The 20,135-nt window shown below is 33.4% G+C and overlaps 1 protein-coding gene across 1 annotated transcript in view; it reads left to right on the forward strand.

The window, feature by feature from the left end:
• The window catches only part of LOC114331270 (WD repeat-containing protein on Y chromosome), a 97,867-nt gene that overhangs the window by 67,469 nt on the left and 10,263 nt on the right, over window positions 1-20,135 (forward strand). Inside the window, exon 10 of the mRNA XM_050649188.1 lies at window positions 18,498-18,669. Within this exon, the coding sequence (XP_050505145.1) occupies window positions 18,498-18,669 (172 nt within the window). The remainder of the gene's footprint in view (window positions 1-18,497; window positions 18,670-20,135) is intronic.

Below are 20,135 nucleotides of genomic sequence, written 5' to 3' on the forward strand. Positions count from 1 at the left end.
GTAAGAGACGATTTATCGGTTTTGTTTAGTTTAGGGTCGTTTAAACACAGCGATAAATCAAACAACTTATCAAGGTCAATCGAGTTGTTGCAACTTATCACTGTGTGTAAACGGTGCATCGCACAACTTATCAAAGTTGGAGTTGGGTTGAAGGTGGTATCGCATTGAATCGCAGCGTCTAAACAGCGTTTCAACTTGTCATCACAACTAGTTGCTGTGACTTATCGTTGTGTTTAAACGACGCTAAGCGTAAAAAAAGTGTGTGAAATCATTCTTGTCGGTGACGAACTATCGTTTTCGATAAAGAATGAATTTGGTCATTTGGTAGTCTGAAATAAATCTTTGTTCGAATAAGTTGTCGCTTTTAATTTTTAGTTTACAGTTCAGGTGCGGGATATTCTACGTGCTATAATATATCGCTTTGGCCGTTTATGTTATTGTTGTTTCTTGCGGTGCAGTTTGAACGTAATATTTCTATGCAGATAATTTTTTTGTCTGGGTGACTAATTAAAGTGTTTCGTTAAAAAAAATAATACGGGAGAGTGTACAATAATTTAAGTGATACGAAAGTGTTCTTTGTTTAGTTTAAATATAAGGTTTAAACTATAATAGAGATATACGGTCTGGACTTCTTCAGCTGGTGTTTATTTTGGACAATCACGACGCAGGAAGTTTTTTTAATTTAAATATACGGTTTAAATTAATCAGTTTCTGGTTTAAATACAAGGTTTAACCTGTAAATTTGGAAACTATTTTTATAGAAGTGATGCGTTTCTTTTGTTTAGTTTGAATATAACTAAGGTTTGAACTAGATATTTATTTCTTTGTTAATTTAAAAATACGCTTTGAATTATTAAGTTATAGTTTAAATAAAAGGTTTAAGGCTATGACTTTAGTGAGTTATACCTACATTATATTGCATAGGTATTTTGTTGTCTAGATACACGGTCTGGACTTTTGATGCTTATTTTGGAAAATGGCGACGCAGTAAGTTTTTAATTTAAATATAATATCTACGGTTTAAAGCTTTTTTTATCAGCTTTTGGTTTAAATACAAGGTTTAATCTCTAAATTTGGAGACTATAAGTGATAAGTATTTTCTTGTTTAGTTTAAATATAAGGTTTGGGCTAGATATTTATTTAACTGTTAATTTAAAAATTCGTTTTTAATTAACTAAGTTGTAGTTTAGATAAGAGGTCTAAGCTATAACTTTAGACATTAGTAGGTACATATTATGTTGACTATATACAATAGTGCGTGTTAATTCTGATAGATTGAACATAGCTTAAATATACGGTTTAAACTATTAACTTATAAGATAGAGTAAATATATAAGGTAGATCCTGAAGTAGATAGAAAAGGTCCTATTCATCAAGTAGTAGGGAAAGTTCTCGTGATAGATATAGATATCACAACACGCCAATTGTTTCAAATTGAAGCCAGGCACCTTCAAGACGACTGAGAGTGAGTACAAACCATATTTATCAGTACCACACGACTGAGAGTGAGTACAAACTATATATGTTACAGTGAAAGTTGACGTTTCAGGGAAGGTTAACCTTTACTAGTCACGGTCGACTCTCGCTGGGCATCTTAGTGAAAGTTGAATTCTGAAATAACAAGATCAACTTTCACTAGTGAAGGTTGACCATTCTTAGTGAACGTCAACCTCCCCTACAGCAGTCTAGGGAAAGTTACACAGACGTACAAACAAGATCAACATCCACTAGTGAAGGTTGACAATTCCTATAGTGAATGACAACCTCCTCTACAACAGTCTAGGGAAAGTTAGAGAGAAATAAAAGACTAATCTTAAATCACGTATACTTTTATAACAAAAGTAAATTTAGAATTTGAAAGATGAACAAATAAGAACAAAATAAAACGTGAAACTATAGTCTACAATTTAAAGACTATAATAGAGACGAAAATACTATAGTCAACAATAATAAAATTATTTGTTGCAACATGATAATGCTTTATGGCATTTGGAATTGCATAAAACATTGTTTTTTATGCAGTAACACTTCTTTGTTTGGCACTTCTTGTTACAACTGCACTTAAAAAATCCTTGCCCACTTCCGGTTGACTGAGTAGTAGCAACTGTTCGTAAAGTAAGTGTCTTTTCCATTGGAATTTCATCTTCTTTTATAATGTTTACTGGACAAGTATTAAACTGGGATCTGCAAATAAAAAGATACTTGCAGGCTTAAATGTAAAATTACTAATTATTATACTATGCGGTATTAAATACGTTCAAACAAGTTAAACTTCATAAAAGTATTAAAAATGTAAACTAAATTGACGACAGGTCAAGGTCGTTCGCCCGCCGTGCACATCCGCCAGATGTTCAACATTCCCTAGGCTGACTCCGTGAAGGTTCACCTTCCCTAGTGAAAGCTGATATATATTTTCTACTATCAACATTCACTGGTCATTTCAGTGAAGGTCGACAATCACTAGCGACGGTACACCTTGACTAATATTCAGCTTTCACTGTAACATATATATATATATGTAACAGTAACTAAGAATAATATGTATTCTTACTATATTCCAATGAATAATATTCCTATGAATAATATGTATTCCAATGTGCATGACTAAAAATAATTCTGCTAAGTATAATGCATGTTACTTTATTGATTGTGGTGTAAATGGCCATGTATTTAGAGGTTATGTTGGTTCGGGTAGCATTGCTGTTACTTCACGTTATACCGAAGCCAGAATATTGAATTTAGATCTAAGATCTGTAAAAAAATAATGTTACGTGGTTACGGAATAGATATGGTAATATGTGGATTAAGCAAGGTGTGGGCCGCTCTGTGAATCGAGGTGTAACGCCAATGTTAAGGATTGAGTGGTCTAGCCATCTTTGTCTGTCGCATGCTCGGGATTGCTTGGTTAAAAGAGATGGGTTGCGCTTCTTTCCTCAGTATGCCTTGTCTACGGGTTACGGTGGTGGATGAGTTTTTGCAAACTCTGAGATTTGTATTGGTTTATTTATGTGTAATGTATTGGTTTATGTAATGGTCGATTTAGCATTAGCCAGAGTTAGGGTTCTAGTTGTCCCGATGCTTTTGATAAAACGGTTTTGTGCGACTGCCCCGATGGTTTTGGACGACGGTTCCGATGGTTTTGGATGACGGTCCCGATGGTTTTGGACAACGATCCCCATGATGTTGGACGACGATCCTCCTGTGTTGTGGACGACGGTCCCGATGATTTTGGATGACGCTCCCGATGGCTTTGAATGACGGTTCCGATTGTTTTGAACGGCGATCCTATGGTTTTGGACGAAGACTGCCTTTCAAGTAGGAAGAATGCTGTACCAGAGGTACGAGCTGTTGACGGTTCCGAGACAGTCTTTCAAAGACTGCCGTTTAACGAGGAAAAGTACGTGACGTAGTACAAGGACTTTTAGATAATGACATTATTCGTGAATCTAATTCACCATATGCCAGCCCGATACTACTAGTAAAAAAGAAAAATGGAGAAGTAAGGTTATGTGTTGACTACCGTACATTTAATTGGAAAACAGTCAAGGACCGATGTTCCCTACCTCGAATTGATGATCTTTTAGACCGCCTCAACGGTTGCCATTACTTTAATAGTTTAGATCTAGCAGCAGGATACTATCAAATAGCATTAGAAGAAGACTCTATTGCTAAGACAGCATTTATCACTTCCACGATCATTATGAGCATCTACGCATGCCCTTTGGATTAGTCAACGCTCCAGCAGTTTTCTAAAGGATAATGAACGAGATTCTAGGTTCATTTCGTTTTACTACTGCTCTTGCTTACCTAGATGATATTCTCATACCATCGGCAAATGTCGAAAATCGTCTTACAGGTTTAGAAACGGTGCTAGAACTGATTAAGAAGTCTGGCAGAACACTAAGACTTCAAAGATGTCATTTTCCACACGGTAACATCTCATACTTGGGACACAAGATATCCGGCGATGAAAAGGTAATGGTAGTGTCAAAATTTCCTACTCCCACCAACGTTCATCAGGTCCGCCAGTTTCTGGGTCTCAGAAATTTATCAGTAATTTCGCAGCTATTGCAAAGCCACTTTCTAATCTGATGAAAAAGAATATCACATTTAACTGGTCAGCTGATAAACAATGTGCATTCGTAGATCTCAAAGCAAAACTAACGTCAAGGCCACTGCTGGCGATATACGATCACGAGGCAGTTATGGAACATCACACAGATGCTAGTAAAATAGGAATCGGAGACATCTTACTACAAGCGCAACCAAATGGAGAATTAAAGCCGATCCAATATTTTAGCTGGTCAACTACCAAAGAAGAATAAAACTACCACACCTATGAGCTTGAAACGCTAGCCGTGGTTAATTCGCTGAAAAAGTTCAGAGTATATAATTTGTTAGGTATTCAATTTAAGGTTGTCACCGATTGTAATGCGTTGCTTGTTACACTAACTAAACGTGATCTGATTTCAAGGATTGGTAGATGGTGGTTGTCTACTCAAGAATTTGATTTTGAAGTCGAATATCGTGCTGGCTCAAAAATAAACCATGTCGATGCCCTAAGCAGGAATCCTGTTGTCACCAATGAAGAATATGATGAGCTACCAATCCTACATGTAAATATAAGTGAGGATGATTGGGTGCTATCTGCACAACTTACTGAAAACCGCTGTAAAATTCTACACAAAATCTTGCCTGGAGTACCCGCTAGTGCAAAAGAACGAAAGGTTCATCAGGAGTATGTTCTAAAAGATAACAGAATTTTTGGAAGGAAGGCGTTGGGTGGTACCCAACGCAGCAAGAAAGAATATTTTAACGTACTACCATGATGGTGCAGGCCATTTCGGATTGGATAAGACCTTAGAGGCTATTCAGAAAAGATACTGGTTTCCTGAAAGGCGAAATTATATGAAGAACTATATCTCGTGTTGTTTAGGTTGCCTATATAATAAGAAACGAGCCGGTAAAAGACTGGTAGTCTAAACCCAATAGAGAAAAGGGTAATACCAATGGATACAATCCATTTGGATCATATAGGCTCCTTTACGAAGAGCAAAAGAAAGAACACCTCTGTTATCGTGGCTGTGGATGGATTCACGAAGTTCACCTTTATGAAAGCAGTGCCCAATACAAGTACGAATCCTTAATAAAATTCCTAAATGAAATTATAGAGATTTTTGGTGTTCCACGACGCATAATCTCGGATAGAGGCACCACATATACAAGCCAGACTTTCAAAAGCTTTTGGGTTAGCCTCGGAATAAAACACGTTTTATGTGCCACCGCTACTCCAAAGGAAAACGGCCAAGTAGAGCGGATGAATCGCGTCATTCTTAATGCTCTGACTACAACAGTCCAAATCGAAGAGCGTTTGGATGAAGTGATTAGTAAGGTTCGGTGGGGAATAAACTCAACAGTTTGTTCTACTACCGGCAAATCGATTTACGAGATGTTCCTGGGTAATCGGCCTAGAGACATAAATGATGCATTTCTTAGCGTTGAGGTATGCGAAGACGAACATGAGGACTTGGCGGAAGTTAGAGAGGAGGTTTCTGATAGGTTTGCCGAACAGCAGCTGGTTCAGAAACGGGCCTACAACTCCAGACATGTTCGTCCTCATGTATACGAAATCGGGCAACATGTGCTCGCAAAGAAGGCGAAAAGCGCCAATGATGGTAAAAGTACCCAGCCGAACATGAGGAGTTGATTGTAGTTAGAGAGGAGGTTTCTGATAGGTTTTCCGAACAGCAACTGGTTCAGAAACGGGCCTACAACTACAGACATGTTCGTCCTCATGTATACTAAGTCGGGCAACACGTGCTCGTAAAGAAGGCGAAAAGCGCCAATGATGGTAAAAGTACCAAGCTCGAGCTACGCTATAAGGGTCCCTTTATAATAACGAAAGTGCTCGATAAAGATCGATATGTCGTAGAAGATATGCCAGGAGTGAAACGTACGCGCCTGTCATACAAGGGTATACGTCCCTCTGATAAAATAAAGTTATATAAAACGGGTGTAAGCTCGGATACGTCCGAGGAAGAAGTCAACTTACACCAAGACGCTTAGGCTTATTACGGTAACTAAATTATGCTTTTGTTTCTGTTACAGGTAAACTTCACTGATTCTTCTAAGTCTTCTCGAGGACGCGAAGATGTCAGGTTTGGCCGACTGTAACAGATTAATACTCACGACGGACCTGTAAGAGACGATTTATCGGTTTTGTTTAGTTTAAGTAAAAAAAAGTGTGTGAAATCATTCTTGTCGGTGACGAACTATCGTTTTCGATAAAGAATGAATAATTTGGTAGTCTGAAATAAATCTTTGTTCGAATAAGTTGTCGCTTTTAATTTTTAGTTTACACTATCAGACTCGTAGTCCCCAATCAAACATCGACACACAGTTACCCATCATCCAGCTCTGTGCGGAAGTGGCGGCTACCGCTCACTGCGGTTACAGCTCCGGCGGAACGCCTCTTCACTACAGAGCGCGCCCACCTAGGCAGATTCCAATTCACTCCATTGCATATCTGCCGTTTGAGTTCATCTGGTTCAGTCAACCGAGAGGAACTGAGTTCATGATTCTCCTTGCTTGTCTTAAATATACTCTCGGTAGCCATCACTCCTTGGTTTCGCCGGTGAGGGGGTACGTAGGAGGGTTGCGCCGATATGGAAACGCGTTCGATCCTCTGCTGTTGATCTGCCGAATGCCGGGCTGCAGGCATCATGTTATTACACTAAAAAAGTGGTTTTTGTGTTGAAAAATGAACACTATCACTCGCAAATGACTCGAAAAGTATTAACTTACTGAAAAAACTCTATCGAACGAAAATTCCTTAGAATTGGTCAGTTCAAAAGTGAAGTAGAGAAAATCTACCGTGACAGGAAAATTATACTTTAAAACGGTGATTTACTCACCTCTTATCTTCATAAGTCTGAGTTAATTTTGTTGTATCTTAAATTAAAATAAGAGTAATAATAAATATGTTCTTTTTTGGCTTTTGGCTTCAAGTGCAAATTCGGCCAGTAGCAAATATGTGTAACCTATTCTAACTAACCTAACTACACTATTATTCTGGAAATTTAAATGAAGAACTACGATGGGGAGAGGAACTAGGATTACTTTTCGCACCTAGGGGTCATTCAAGGTGACTCACAGACAGAAAGGGTAGACGAGGGAAAATATAGGTAAATAGGTAAAATATTTGGCGATATAACAAAGGTAACGAGCTTAACACCTACACTAAAGTTTTAAGTTATACATTTGAATAAACTTAAGAATAATTTTGTATGCCTGATACATATTTAATGATAGTAAATGGAGTAGATTAAAAGGGGGTATAAGTTTTGCAATAATAAACTATTAATAAATTCCTGTCTTTGTATTTCAAATTTACTGCAAGCATAACAAATGTGATCTAAGTCGCTCACCATATTGCAGGTTTCACAAAGGCCGTACACCGATTCTATATAAATATTGAGGAAATCTTGCATGTCCGAATTTAAGCCTACAAATGGTCGAAATATCATTCCTTGTAAAATCATACTCTTGGTGCCACAACACTGTCGGAATACTTGAATGTAACAGTGTGTATCATATGGGGCAATCACAGCAATATTCTTTCTAATGCAATTCCCATTTTTCCTTAAAATTACTTTTAGATATCGTTAAATATTCTTGAGCTCCTAAATTGTTATCCATATACTGTCCAGTTGTGACGCTTTCTTTGGCTAAGAAATCTACAACTTCATTTCCACGAAGTCCTATATGAGCTTTTACCCAAGTGAATTTTAATTCGTGTAGACTTTTTCTTAATTTATGAATTTTTAATTTTATTTCTCTAATAAAAGGATTTATATCAGTAGCCACCACATTAATTGGGTTAGCGATGCATTTAAGAACCGATAAGGAGTCACTCAAAAGATGTATTTTTTTAACTTGCTTTTTTCGATATACTCGCAGGCTTTAATAATACCAATCGCTTCTGCAGAAAAAATGGAAGTAGGTACTGTTATTTAGTTTGAATTTTTCTTGAACATTTGTTGATGGAATATAGAATACACACCCCGTACCGTCATTTTGTTTTGATGCGTCGGTATATATTTCCAGAAAATCTTGCAGATTTGCTATGCAAGCGCTTAAAGTATTTTTACTTATCAACAAATTTTCATGGTATACAGGAATATTTCTATCGGTTCCAACATATCAAAGAATTCAGATTTATCGACTGAAATAGGTCTTTTTAAAGCACTATTGTGAGGACTTGTATTTCTAAAAGCCATACATAATGGAGGAGAAGGTTGTTTTGACCAATATTTGTTTGTTAAATCGTGGTTATTTAATAAAGCTATTTTATGTAACTGAGTAGGATTTTTAAAAGAAGACTTAATAATAAATTTTTCTGACAACCATTCCCTCCGCAAAAATAATGCTGGTTCTAGTGCTTCAATCCGAAGAGGTTCCACAGGCGTTGAACACATTGCACCCAAACAGAGTCTTAGAGAAGTATTTTGAATTATTTCCAATCGTTTTAGGGTGTAAGGACTGGCTGATCCATACAACGTACATCCGTAATCCAGGATGGACCTAATAAAGGCTTTGTAGAAAGTTAAACACGATTGTGGATCTGCTCCCCACCAAGTTCTTCTTATGAATTTTGAAAAATTTATACCTTTTAAATATTTTGATTCTATATTTTGTATAAATGGTTTCCAGCTAAACTTCTTGTCAAGAATAAATAAATATGGTTAAAAACGCCAAAATTAGATTTATTTAAAAAGTTGTGTTTATTAGATGAAATGTGGCCCCCACTAATATCTTCATAATATTTGTGGACCTTCTAAGAAAATCTCGCCGAGCCATGTTGTATATGATTATCATCATCATCATTGACTCTACAACCCATAGTGGGTCTTTAGTCCAGAGAAATAAGGTTTTTCTCGTGACACATCCCCTTCCAGGCCGAAACCAAATTTTTTGAGTAGTATGGACATCTATATTATTAACCTATATGTTTCCTGCAACCGATTTTGATGATATATCGCACCTTTAATAAAAAAGCGAAATAACTCAAAATTCATGGTTTTCGAGATTTAATCATAAAGTGAAATAACTAGACGAGAAGAACCTGTTCCGTTTAACAGCCAGGTTAAAATGATGAAAATGAGAAAGATAAATGATTTTCCCGCTCTTTTTTACTAACGCCTTTGTAAAGTGGTGGAATTCAGTTATACTCCGGCTGTGTTTGGAGGTAAGATATCCGGTATTTTCAAAGAAAATGATACAATACGAAATAATTCTGTGTTTTACTAACGAGTAAGTATATCATTTGCTATCGCTTTTTAGAAAAGTGTATTCTTTCAGATTTATTTCACTTTATTAGAAAACTAGTTGAAGATTTGTTAGTTCATTTATGAGTTAGTTCATTTTAGTAGAAATTATTTCTTATTATGTGCCGTATTATTTCAACTTTATGCAGTTTCTAATTAAAAATTTAAAAAATTACTAAAGTACAATAAGTATTATTTCAATATTCTGCTATTATTTTATTAGATAGGTAGTTAGAAACCTTCACGTTTTTGACTTGTTTCACTTTATTATAAAATCAACAATAATTATTGTAATAGTAATACTTTTAATGTGCAATGGTTTGATGTTCGCATTGATACTTATTTACTTATTTTTTGAAAATCCAATTTAATTAGATTCTTGTTGACTATCAGCTTCTTGTATAACTAACCGGTATAATATTTATACTCTTCACCCCACCACACATTTTTACCCATTCAACATTTATACTCTTGTTTTAGAGTGGCGTCTTCTAGTCTAGAGCACAAAAATACTTGGATTAGTAGCGAAAAATTCCTCATTGAATAATAATTCCATCAATGAAAAACCCGGTAATAATAAATGTGAAACTACGGAAGAAGTAAGTTTCAATTTGTATTATTTTAATATATGTACAAATACACATTTTTTTATTATAAACTAAGGCTTTTACTTGTTTCTATCAAACAGTAATAGTATCTTACGTAATAATAGTAAACTTACGTATCTATGTCAAAAAATAAAAAAAAACTATCCCCGCTCGTTGTCTGAAAGAGCCATGTACCGAAAAGTGCAGACTTAAGTGCTCTGAGAATATCAATACAGCAAACAGATATGGTATTTTCTGCAAGTTCTGGGAATTGGACAGTTTGCTAAAGCAAAGAGAATACATAAATTCTTGTATGGATGATATTCAACCTAAGTACAGGTACACAAACGCTGAGAATCCTAGGCGCTGCAACCAGGCTTTACATTTTGTTATAAATGATGTCAAAATTAGAGTGTGCAAAACATTTTTTAAATCAACTTTAGATATTTCTGACCGCATGATTTTTACAATACAGACTAAGATTGATGCAAATGGTTTTGCACTGGATGATTTAAGAGGAAAACATGGCAAGCACAGAAAAAATGATCCCGAACTGATAACCGACATCAAGGGGCATATTAATTCTATACCAAGGGTTGACTCACTGCCTACGCGCTTCTACTTCAAGAGAATACATAGAAGGCAGCAAAACCATTAAAGATTTATACAATGATTTTAAATTAGAACAAGAGCGGAACAATAAATAAATTGGTACATATTATATTACCTATTATAAAATATTTACGACTGAATTTAATATCGGTTTCTTCCAACCAAAAAAAAAAGATCAATGCGATCTGTGTAATACCTACAACAATTCCAATGTTAATGAAAATAAAGACCTGGAGCAAAAATATAAATCAAATTTAGAAAAAAACTGGAGTAGGGCTGAGAAATTAAATGACCGAAACAAAGTCAGCCAAAATGTAAGAGTAGCTAGTTGTGCTGCAATGTCATACAGGTCAGTCTTCTTCATTTTATTATAAATCAAAACTGAACTGTTACAATTTAACGGTGTCGGAACTGACAGAAAAAATCTAAGCAGGCATATACAAATGTACACTGTTATTTTTGATCTAAATGTGATGCAAAACGAGGCTCCATAGAAATCGGTTCTTGCATATAGGCCTATTTAAAAAATATAAGTGAAGAGGGCGATGGTGAAAAAGAAGTCATATTCTATTCAGACAATTGCTGTGGCCAAAACAAGAATAAGTATATAACGTCGCTGTATTTATTCGCTGTGCACACGTTAAAAATTAAGAGAATGACACATAAATTTTTAATAAGGGGCCACAGTCAGAACGAAGCCGATAGTGTGCACAGTCTTATTGAGAAAGAAAGAGCTTGAAATCTGGATCTATTTACACTCCAGACCAATATGTAACTTTAACAAGGAATGCTAGAAAATCGAACCCACATTTAATTGTGCACGAGATGAATTACCGATCATTTTATGATTTAAAAGGTTTGCAAAAAGAATTGGGGTATAATTTTACGATTAATACTGAGGGAGAAAATGTTAACTGAAACGAAATCAAAGCAATACAAATGAACAAAGATAATCCTACATATTTTTTTATAAGACATCATACAATAATGAGACTTAAAAAAAGGTAGATGTAAGGAACAAACGAAAAAAAATAGGATCAATAACGGAAATAGCACTCAAACCCGCCTATACAAAAAAACAAAAATTGAGTACAAACAAACGGAAAGATTTGCAAGCATTGCTATCTAAAGGACTGATTCCTTCTTTTTACTCCCAATTTTATAATTCAATAATTTAATCGTTTTTTTTTAACTCATAGTTCTAAGATAAACGTTGTGCCATATTTGAGAGTAGCCACACAAGTTTCTTGAAACAATCTATTTTATATTTTCGGTTTATTTTTTAAAATGTATTAACATCTTTTCATTGTATTATTATAGTGTTACTTATTAGTTTAATTTTGTAAACAGGCAATTTTGTTAATAAAGATAAATAAACGAATAATCAGTATTTTATTATAAAGAAAACGAAAATTCATTTTGTGTTCAAGAAAATATAGAAACAACTAGGATTAATTCAGTGTTAACTCAAAGCTTTTACATCAAAACTGCAACAAACCTAATTGTTTATTTTACATGACAGTTCATTTAGCAATAAAAGAGCATCATGTAGAATTATTTCATCGGCGCAGAATATATGTTTAATCATAAAGTGAAATAACTATAAACTATCAAAAGAACAACACATTTGCACCCTTAACAATAGACGAGAGGATTAGCATTTACTAAAATCTAAGAGCTTACTAATTAAACTCTCCACACCAACCTTTAGAATTCCTCTAACCCGTATTATTTTTGTGAAATTAATTTTTAACCTGTACTGTGCAAAACTTAAAAACTTTGACTGCAAATTCCCACAAACTGTGGTTTTTGAGTTATTTCTTTTTTTTATTAAAGGTGCGATATATAGTTATAAACAAATGAAGATCGAAAAACGGTAAATTATGGATTTTTTCGTCTATTACCAAAAAGTTAAGCACTTTAAACAAATTTGAGAGTAAGAAACTCATAAATCGTATAAAAAACTTCCATATGGCATTCGCTGAATATGTCCAACCTTATTGGTTGCTTAGAAAATTGCAAAATAAATCATAAATATTGAGTTTTTATAAATATTCCTAACTTAGGTAAAAATTAACTTAGAATCTTCTTATTACGCGGAATTCCGAGACTTCTTGTACTTAAATTATATTTTAAATTTCAAAGCAATTGGTCAAATAGTTTAAAAGTTATTTAATTTATTTTTCCCAAATTCATTTTTTTTGCAACACTATAAGTCAGAAAATTATGAGGTTACAATAATACTTCGGACAGTTTATGAAAGAAGAACATTTATACTATTACCTTAATTAAAAATAAATGACAAAAAATAATTTTAAACAGTGTAAAATTATTTTGCAAAAACATGTCCATTTTTTGCTTACTTATAAACAATTAGAATAACTTTTTAACCGTTACCCGTAGAAAAATTATTTTTTCATATTTAGAAAGACTGAATTTTTATACACATTTAGAAAGAAAAAACAACTGTTCTAGGACATTTAGGGACAAAGTTAGCCCCCCCCCCCCATTTTTTTAATTCACATGTTTTTGCAAAATTATTTTGCAATATCTATAATTATTTTTTGTCATTTTTTTTTTAATTAAATTAATACTGTAAATTTTCTTCTTTCATAAACTATCCAAAATATTACTGTAACTTCATCATTTTCTGACTTACAGTGTTGCAAAAAAATTAATTTTGGATAAACAAACTAAATAACTTTTAAACTATTTGACCAATTGCTTTGGAATTTAGGGTGTAATTAAAGCACCATAAGTTTCAGCATTCCGTGTAATAAGAAGGTTCTAAGTTAATTTTTACATAAGTTATGAATATTTATAAAAACTCAAAATTTATGATTTATTTGGCAATTTTCTAAGTAACCAATAAGGATAGACATATTCAGCGAACGCCATATTGAAGTTTTTTATACGGTTTATGAGTTTATTACTCTCAAATTTGTTTAAAATGCCCAATTTTTTAGTAAGAGACGAAAAAAGCGAAAATTTACCGTTTTTTGATCTTCATTTGTTTATAACTATGTATATCATCAAAATCGGCTGTAGGAAACATATAGGTTATTATTATAGATGACCATATTACCCGAAAAATTTGGTTTCAGCCTGGAGGGGGATGTGTCACCAACACGATATTTTTTTCCCTTATTTCTCTGAACTACTTGGCCTGTTCCAGAATCAGCTTCCATTCCTTCCTATCCTTCGCCTTGGTTTTCCAATTTCGTACTCCCAATACTACGTAAGTTGTCTTCCACCTGGACAAACTTATAAAACTTTTGCTCACTTTGCCAAGTGGGCAAACTTTTTTTAGTAAGGGCCACAATATTTGTTACCTTAATATGTTCGAATTTTTAACTCTTTAGATACTAATTTTTTAAGGGGGGGGGGGGAAGGATATGGTTTGAAATCAACATTTCAAGCACATTTTTGTGAATTTTGTTTGAAACTATGGTAGAATTATTTTATTTTTAAATTAAATAAACATATTCGGTACAATTCAAAGAATATTCAAAAAAAAAATTAAAGACCAAATATTGAAAAATAAGTTAACTGTGCAAAAATTTTACAGTCACCTCCAAAAAAAAAAATAGTATATTAAGTATGGAGAACGGTAAGGGTTTTATACCGATCGAAGACAATTGTTTGGAGGAGGAGCGGTTAAGTTTACCCTTAAGGTGATACAGTTAAGATCAACAGGTAGCCAAAACGCGTTCCAAGATTGCGGCTGTAATTTTGAATATTTTTTCAAAATATTTGGCACACGTATTCGTAATATAATAAAGAATGGCGGTACAGAGCCCAATTTGAAAAATATATTAATATGTGGAAATTACCCTGTAATTAAATACAATATTAAAAAAACGAGCCTGTACCGCCATTAAGAAGAATAAAAAAATACACTTTCTTCAAATAAACTTTTTTATCCGATGCCTAGATTTTGTGTCATTTTGGAACTACTAATAAAATAAAAAATTTTAGTAGTTTCAAAATGACACAAAATCTAGGCATCGGATAAAAAAGTTTATTTGAAGAAAGTGTATTTTTTTGTTCTTCTTAAGGGCGATACAGACTCGTTTTTTTAATATTGTATTTAATTACAGAGTAATTTCCACATATTAATATATTTTCCAAATTGGGCTCTGTACCGCCATTCTTTATTATATTACGAATACGTGTGCCAAATATCTCGAAAAAATGTTCAAAATTACAGCCGCAATCTTGGAACGCGTTTTCGCTACATGTTGATCGCTACTGTTTCCTCTTAACGTTCGACATGCTTTTAACGTTTTTTGCACGATTGATACCATTATAAATTATAAAATTAAACATTTTTGTCATATTGACTAGTTTCATTCATTTTATCAAGATAGATACTTTGGTTGTTAGGTAGTAACTAGGGTGCATAACAACAATGGAGAATTGAGTTTTTATTTAGTTTTCAATAATTTTAAGTACAATTTTGATTATTATAAATTAAAATATGAGCGACAGTGAATTTGAAGAAATTGAACGGGTTTGGGAAGAAGGGTGTTCCGCAATTATTCCCGAAAAATCCAAAATCCGTTATCAAAATACCTACCAAAGTTTTAAAAAATGGTCCGAAGGCAAGAATTTAAGAATCGAAGAAAAGACTCTATTGGCATATTTCGTTCAAAGACATATGCAGTTGAAAGCTCCTGGAAGCCTCTGGGCAGAATATTCAATGATTAAATCCCCCGTTTTTCTTTATGATGGCATTGATATTTCCAAGTTTTCAACTTTGATCGCGTATTTGAAGAGAAAAAATGTTGGATACTACTAATGTATGCGATTCTGCAGGAGTTTCTGTTAGAAGTGAAACCACAGCCCAAACAAGTGGGATTTCATTAAATAATTTAACAAATTGTATTTATTCTTTCAAAAAATAAATTAAAATTAAGAGATTTTTTAACTCGACGGTAAGTGAATTACTTACCGTCGAGTTGGAGTACTTACCGTCGAGTTGGATTACTTACCGTCGAGTTGCTAGTAAATGTCACCTACTGACGTAAAATCTGTCACGGTAAACAGTCAAAAATGATCAATCGTGCAAAAAAGGATTTTGCAGTAGACATCAACAAAAAATTCAAAAATATTTTATTAGCTTATGAGTTTATCGAGGTAACGCTGTCAAGTTTTTTAGTTTTAAGGATTTTTGAGTTTTTGATATCACTCAGAAGTCAAAATAAGAAATTTTTTTGTAAAAAAGGGGTGCAAAACAAACTTATTTATTATTCTTAAAGAAAAAATATCTCGACAGCATTACCTCACGAAATGTCTAAAAAATTTTATAAAACTTTTCAGGTAGATCTATCAAGTAGCTTTGATGTTGCAATGTTCACCGCCTTTGGAAAAAGCAGTTTTGAGAAAAAGGCGTTTAAAGTTTTGCCAACTTTTATTTTCAATTTCTTTTTTGTCTGTCAAATCGTAAAGTTATGAACACCTAAATATGTTTTTGAATCGTTTTGTGTGTTTTTATTTTTATAACGATTTCCGAAGTGGAAATCGAAACGTCAAATAAATTTAAATTCAAACTTAAATTGTGGTTTATTTTCTGGTTGAATGTAGATGACTGGTACCGAATCAATTTGAACTGAAAAATGATTTCTTAAAAGTGGTAATGAAAAATTTATCTTCAAAATCTTTGAAACAATTTTCAAATTCCGTCAGAAAATTACAAAGTTTTTCTTCATAAATTTTAAACTTATTTTATGGTACATTATTTAATAATTTTAATAAGGGAAATAATTGGACGAGTTCTTGCTTTTTTGTATGATCAATGAATCGTTTGAGTTTCATTTTAATAGTTTCATTTTGCGTTCAAAACTTATAAATTTACCGGAAAATGGGGTGAGATTGATCTCCCGGGGTGACATTGATCATTTGTTGTTGTATCACATATATGTAGATACAACCGGCAACAATGTAAAATTGTTTCTGGGCGTGACACTATTCATTTTTTGGATCTTGACTATGATCAGTTCACGTCGTTGTTAGTTTGCAGTTGGCATCGGGAAGAAGTTCTGTGGCTTTGAAATTAACCATAATTTTTGTCCTATTTTTATAGTTTGTGTACTTTTGATGGTAGAGGAAGAACAGAGGTAAGTTCGCTATTTCTAGTGTTATAAAATTATTTTGTATGGTTCTGTAATAATAATTTAAGGTATCTAGCATTTTAACTAACGCCAGCTTTTTTAAGATGGCGGATAATATTGAATGGGGTGACATTGATCAAGTGATCAATCTAACCCCACGTTACGTACGTTTCAGAAATTAATTTATAATTTTTGTTACAGATTTAAGAATATCAATCAAAATGGGAAGAACGTACAAAAGACAATTAGGCAGTAGAACGTATGGCAATTTTAATGAAGAACAAGTTAATCAGGCGTTGCACGATGTATTGGAAAATGGATTATCGCTAAGGAAAGCCGCAAAAAATACAAATTGTCCTACGGGACTTTAAATAAAAAGTACCATGGAAGGAAGATTAAGAAAATAGGTGGACAATCTGTATTCACATATGAAGAAGAAGTAGCCATTATAAATAGCATTTTAACGTGTGCAGATTGGGGATATCCAGTGCAATGGATTTGAGAATGTTCGTCAAAAGTTTTTTGGCCTTAAATCAGCAGGATCGAGGAAGATTTTCAAAATAATTGAAAATGACATATCCACTTTTCCCTTCAAGGAAGTAGTTGCCTTACAACCAGATCCGATACTTGAGACGATTTCTGATAGGATACAAAAATATCATTTTCGCGGAGAAATTAATATAAAAGAATGTTAAATGAAATTTTATTTTTTTATAAATTGTTCTGAATTACATTTTTAGTTGTTAAAATATGTTTTTTTTTGTGTAAATAAAGAATAGTACAATAAAAATAGTGTTATCATTCTCACCCCGCATGATCAATCTTACCCCTTTGTAAAAATTCGAAAAACTGTCTGACCGAATTAGTCAGGGTTAAGATTGATCATATTCTATTTAAAAGCACTACTGTTTCATGCTATAAAATCATCATGATCAATCTCACCCCAGTCAGGGGTCTAAGATTGATCACCCTTTTTTTATGAGATAAGTGGATTTTCTTAATAATTAAAACAAAACTAGTATTAAATCACTACTCTTTAGATATTAATATAACATGTGAAGTGTTTAAATATAGAACAGTCACAAAAACGTTTAAAATATAAATCAAATAAACTTAAAATTGATCAATCTCACCCCATTTCACGGTAGCAAATTGGTCGCAGTTTTTCATTTCTAAAAATAAAGCAATTGCCTCCCCTAATTCACAGCATAGTTTAAGAACCTTTTCTAAACTTAGCCATCAAATATGATTGTGGTATAAGACATCAGTATGTTCTGTTTCTATAACTCTTCCAAAAATGCTATGAATGCACGATGATTTATTCCTCTTGAACGAATAAAACCAAAAATATTAGCTATAATTGAAATGACATGTCTACTTGCAAAACATTTTTGCACAATACCTGCTGATGGATTATGCAGTGACAAAATAATAAATCATGTTCTGGAGATTGTTCATGAACGTAATCTTTAAATTTACATTATTTGCTCCTCTTTTTGGTGCTCCATCAGGTGTTACACTTACTAGATGGTTACGAGTTAGTTTAAAAATTTCCAAAGAGTTTCTGACTACTTCAAAAATATCGTTTCCATTTGTTGAAATTTCATGGATTTCATTGAGAGAGCCGACAAACTGTGCCGGAAACCCAAATAATTGCCCGCGTTATTTTGAAACTGCGCAAAAATCAGCCGCTGCGAAAGTGTTAATAGCTGTATTATGTATCTATATTTAATTATTAATATTAGCAATAATAATTTAAAAATCTTTAAATGAAAGTAATTCACTTTTTTTCGCGGACCGCAAAAGATGTCTAAAGGGCCGGTTGTATACGATACTTACCAATAAAAAAAATGTTTCAGCTGTAGTGCAGACTTTAGCTGTCGAATGTGGACTCTTGGTGGAAGATATATCCAAACAATCGGCACTTTCAAACCATGGAAAATGGTCCCACCATACGAACCTGTTGATTCTGATTTTGAATTTGAGATCCCACCCGATATAAAAAGAGTAGCCAGCTCTACTACATTGCGAGTAAAGTTTATCTTTTACTATTTTGATATTACTTTTGTGTTAAACGGATACATATCCTACAATGTGTCTGCATAACTTATAACTATTTGTAGGTAAAACTTTTTTATTATTATTATCAATTTTACGAAAAAGTTATTTTTCGTAAAATACTCTGCATGGTCTGTAACAACGCGTACACTATCTTTGTCTACCGAACAGACGGAGTAATCACGTGAATAAATCACAATATTTCTTGAAAATATCTTAACGCACGGCCTTGTACACAATAACACCAATATACCGATTACCTTGTTATCGCTATTGTGTACAAGGCCGTGCGTTAAGGTATTTTGAAGAAATATTGTGATTTATTCACGTGATTACTCCGTCTGTTCGGTAGACGGTTATACCACTACGCAAGTAAAGGGTCGTTTAAACACAGCGATAAATCAAACAACTTATCAAGGTCAATCGAGTTGTTGCAACTTATCATTGTGTGTAAACGGTGCATCGCACAACTTATCAAAGTTGGAGTTGGGTTGAAGGTGGTATCGCATTGAATCGCAGCGTCTAAACAGCGTTTCAACTTGTCATCACAACTAGTTGCTGTGACTTATCGTTGTGTTTAAACGACGCTTTAGCAACATAAAGTTTATTCCGATATTTTGTTTTAATTGCTACAAGTGTTGAAAATGCTTTTTTGCACAAATAGGCACTTGAAAACGGAAAATATAAACGAAGAGATTCCCGTGATACACTAGGATACACTTTGAAATATTTTAACCAAAATTAAGGTTTGTCCATTAAATGGATTGCATCACGATGAGTAGCTATGGTTCAAGTGGAAATCGGTGGGACTGTGCATTTTATCAATGAAATAAGATAAATATGTCTCAGACACTCCAGAATCCAGAAGCCGCTAACGATAAAGTGTTTTAACATCACATTAATCACTGTAAATTACTCGACGGATATTAGTACAGTGAAAATAATAAGACGTGAGCAGGACGATAACGATTATAAAGAATAAATTTTAAAGTTTTTTCTACTTTAATGACCAAAATAGCAAGCACATTAGCAGAAACCAATTCAAAATTATTTTGCACATCATATGTGAAACATTATTTGGTTGAAAAATCTCATTTTTGTTGGCACAAAAATATATTAATTTGTCTGGACTAAATTACAGTTCTGTTTATCTTATTACTATCAACATTCACACAGTGTTGCCAAACTGAATTTTGTTATTTTGGGTGTAAATTTTTTCCACGGATCTCATCCAATATATTATACTGGAAAAAAAAACTATGAAAAAATATTTCAAGCATGTCAAAAAATGTATATTTTCCTTTACTTATCAAGAACTTCCTTCGCCACCTGAATATAAATATTTAAGTATAACCTGCCAAAGCGAGATATTTCGACTATCGTCAGATTAAAAACTCGACACGGAAAATATGAGGCACATCTGCACAAATTAGGAATAG

Source organism: Diabrotica virgifera, chromosome 4 (genome assembly GCF_917563875.1).
Source record: "Diabrotica virgifera virgifera chromosome 4, PGI_DIABVI_V3a".
Classification (NCBI taxonomy): domain Eukaryota; kingdom Metazoa; phylum Arthropoda; class Insecta; order Coleoptera; family Chrysomelidae; genus Diabrotica; species Diabrotica virgifera.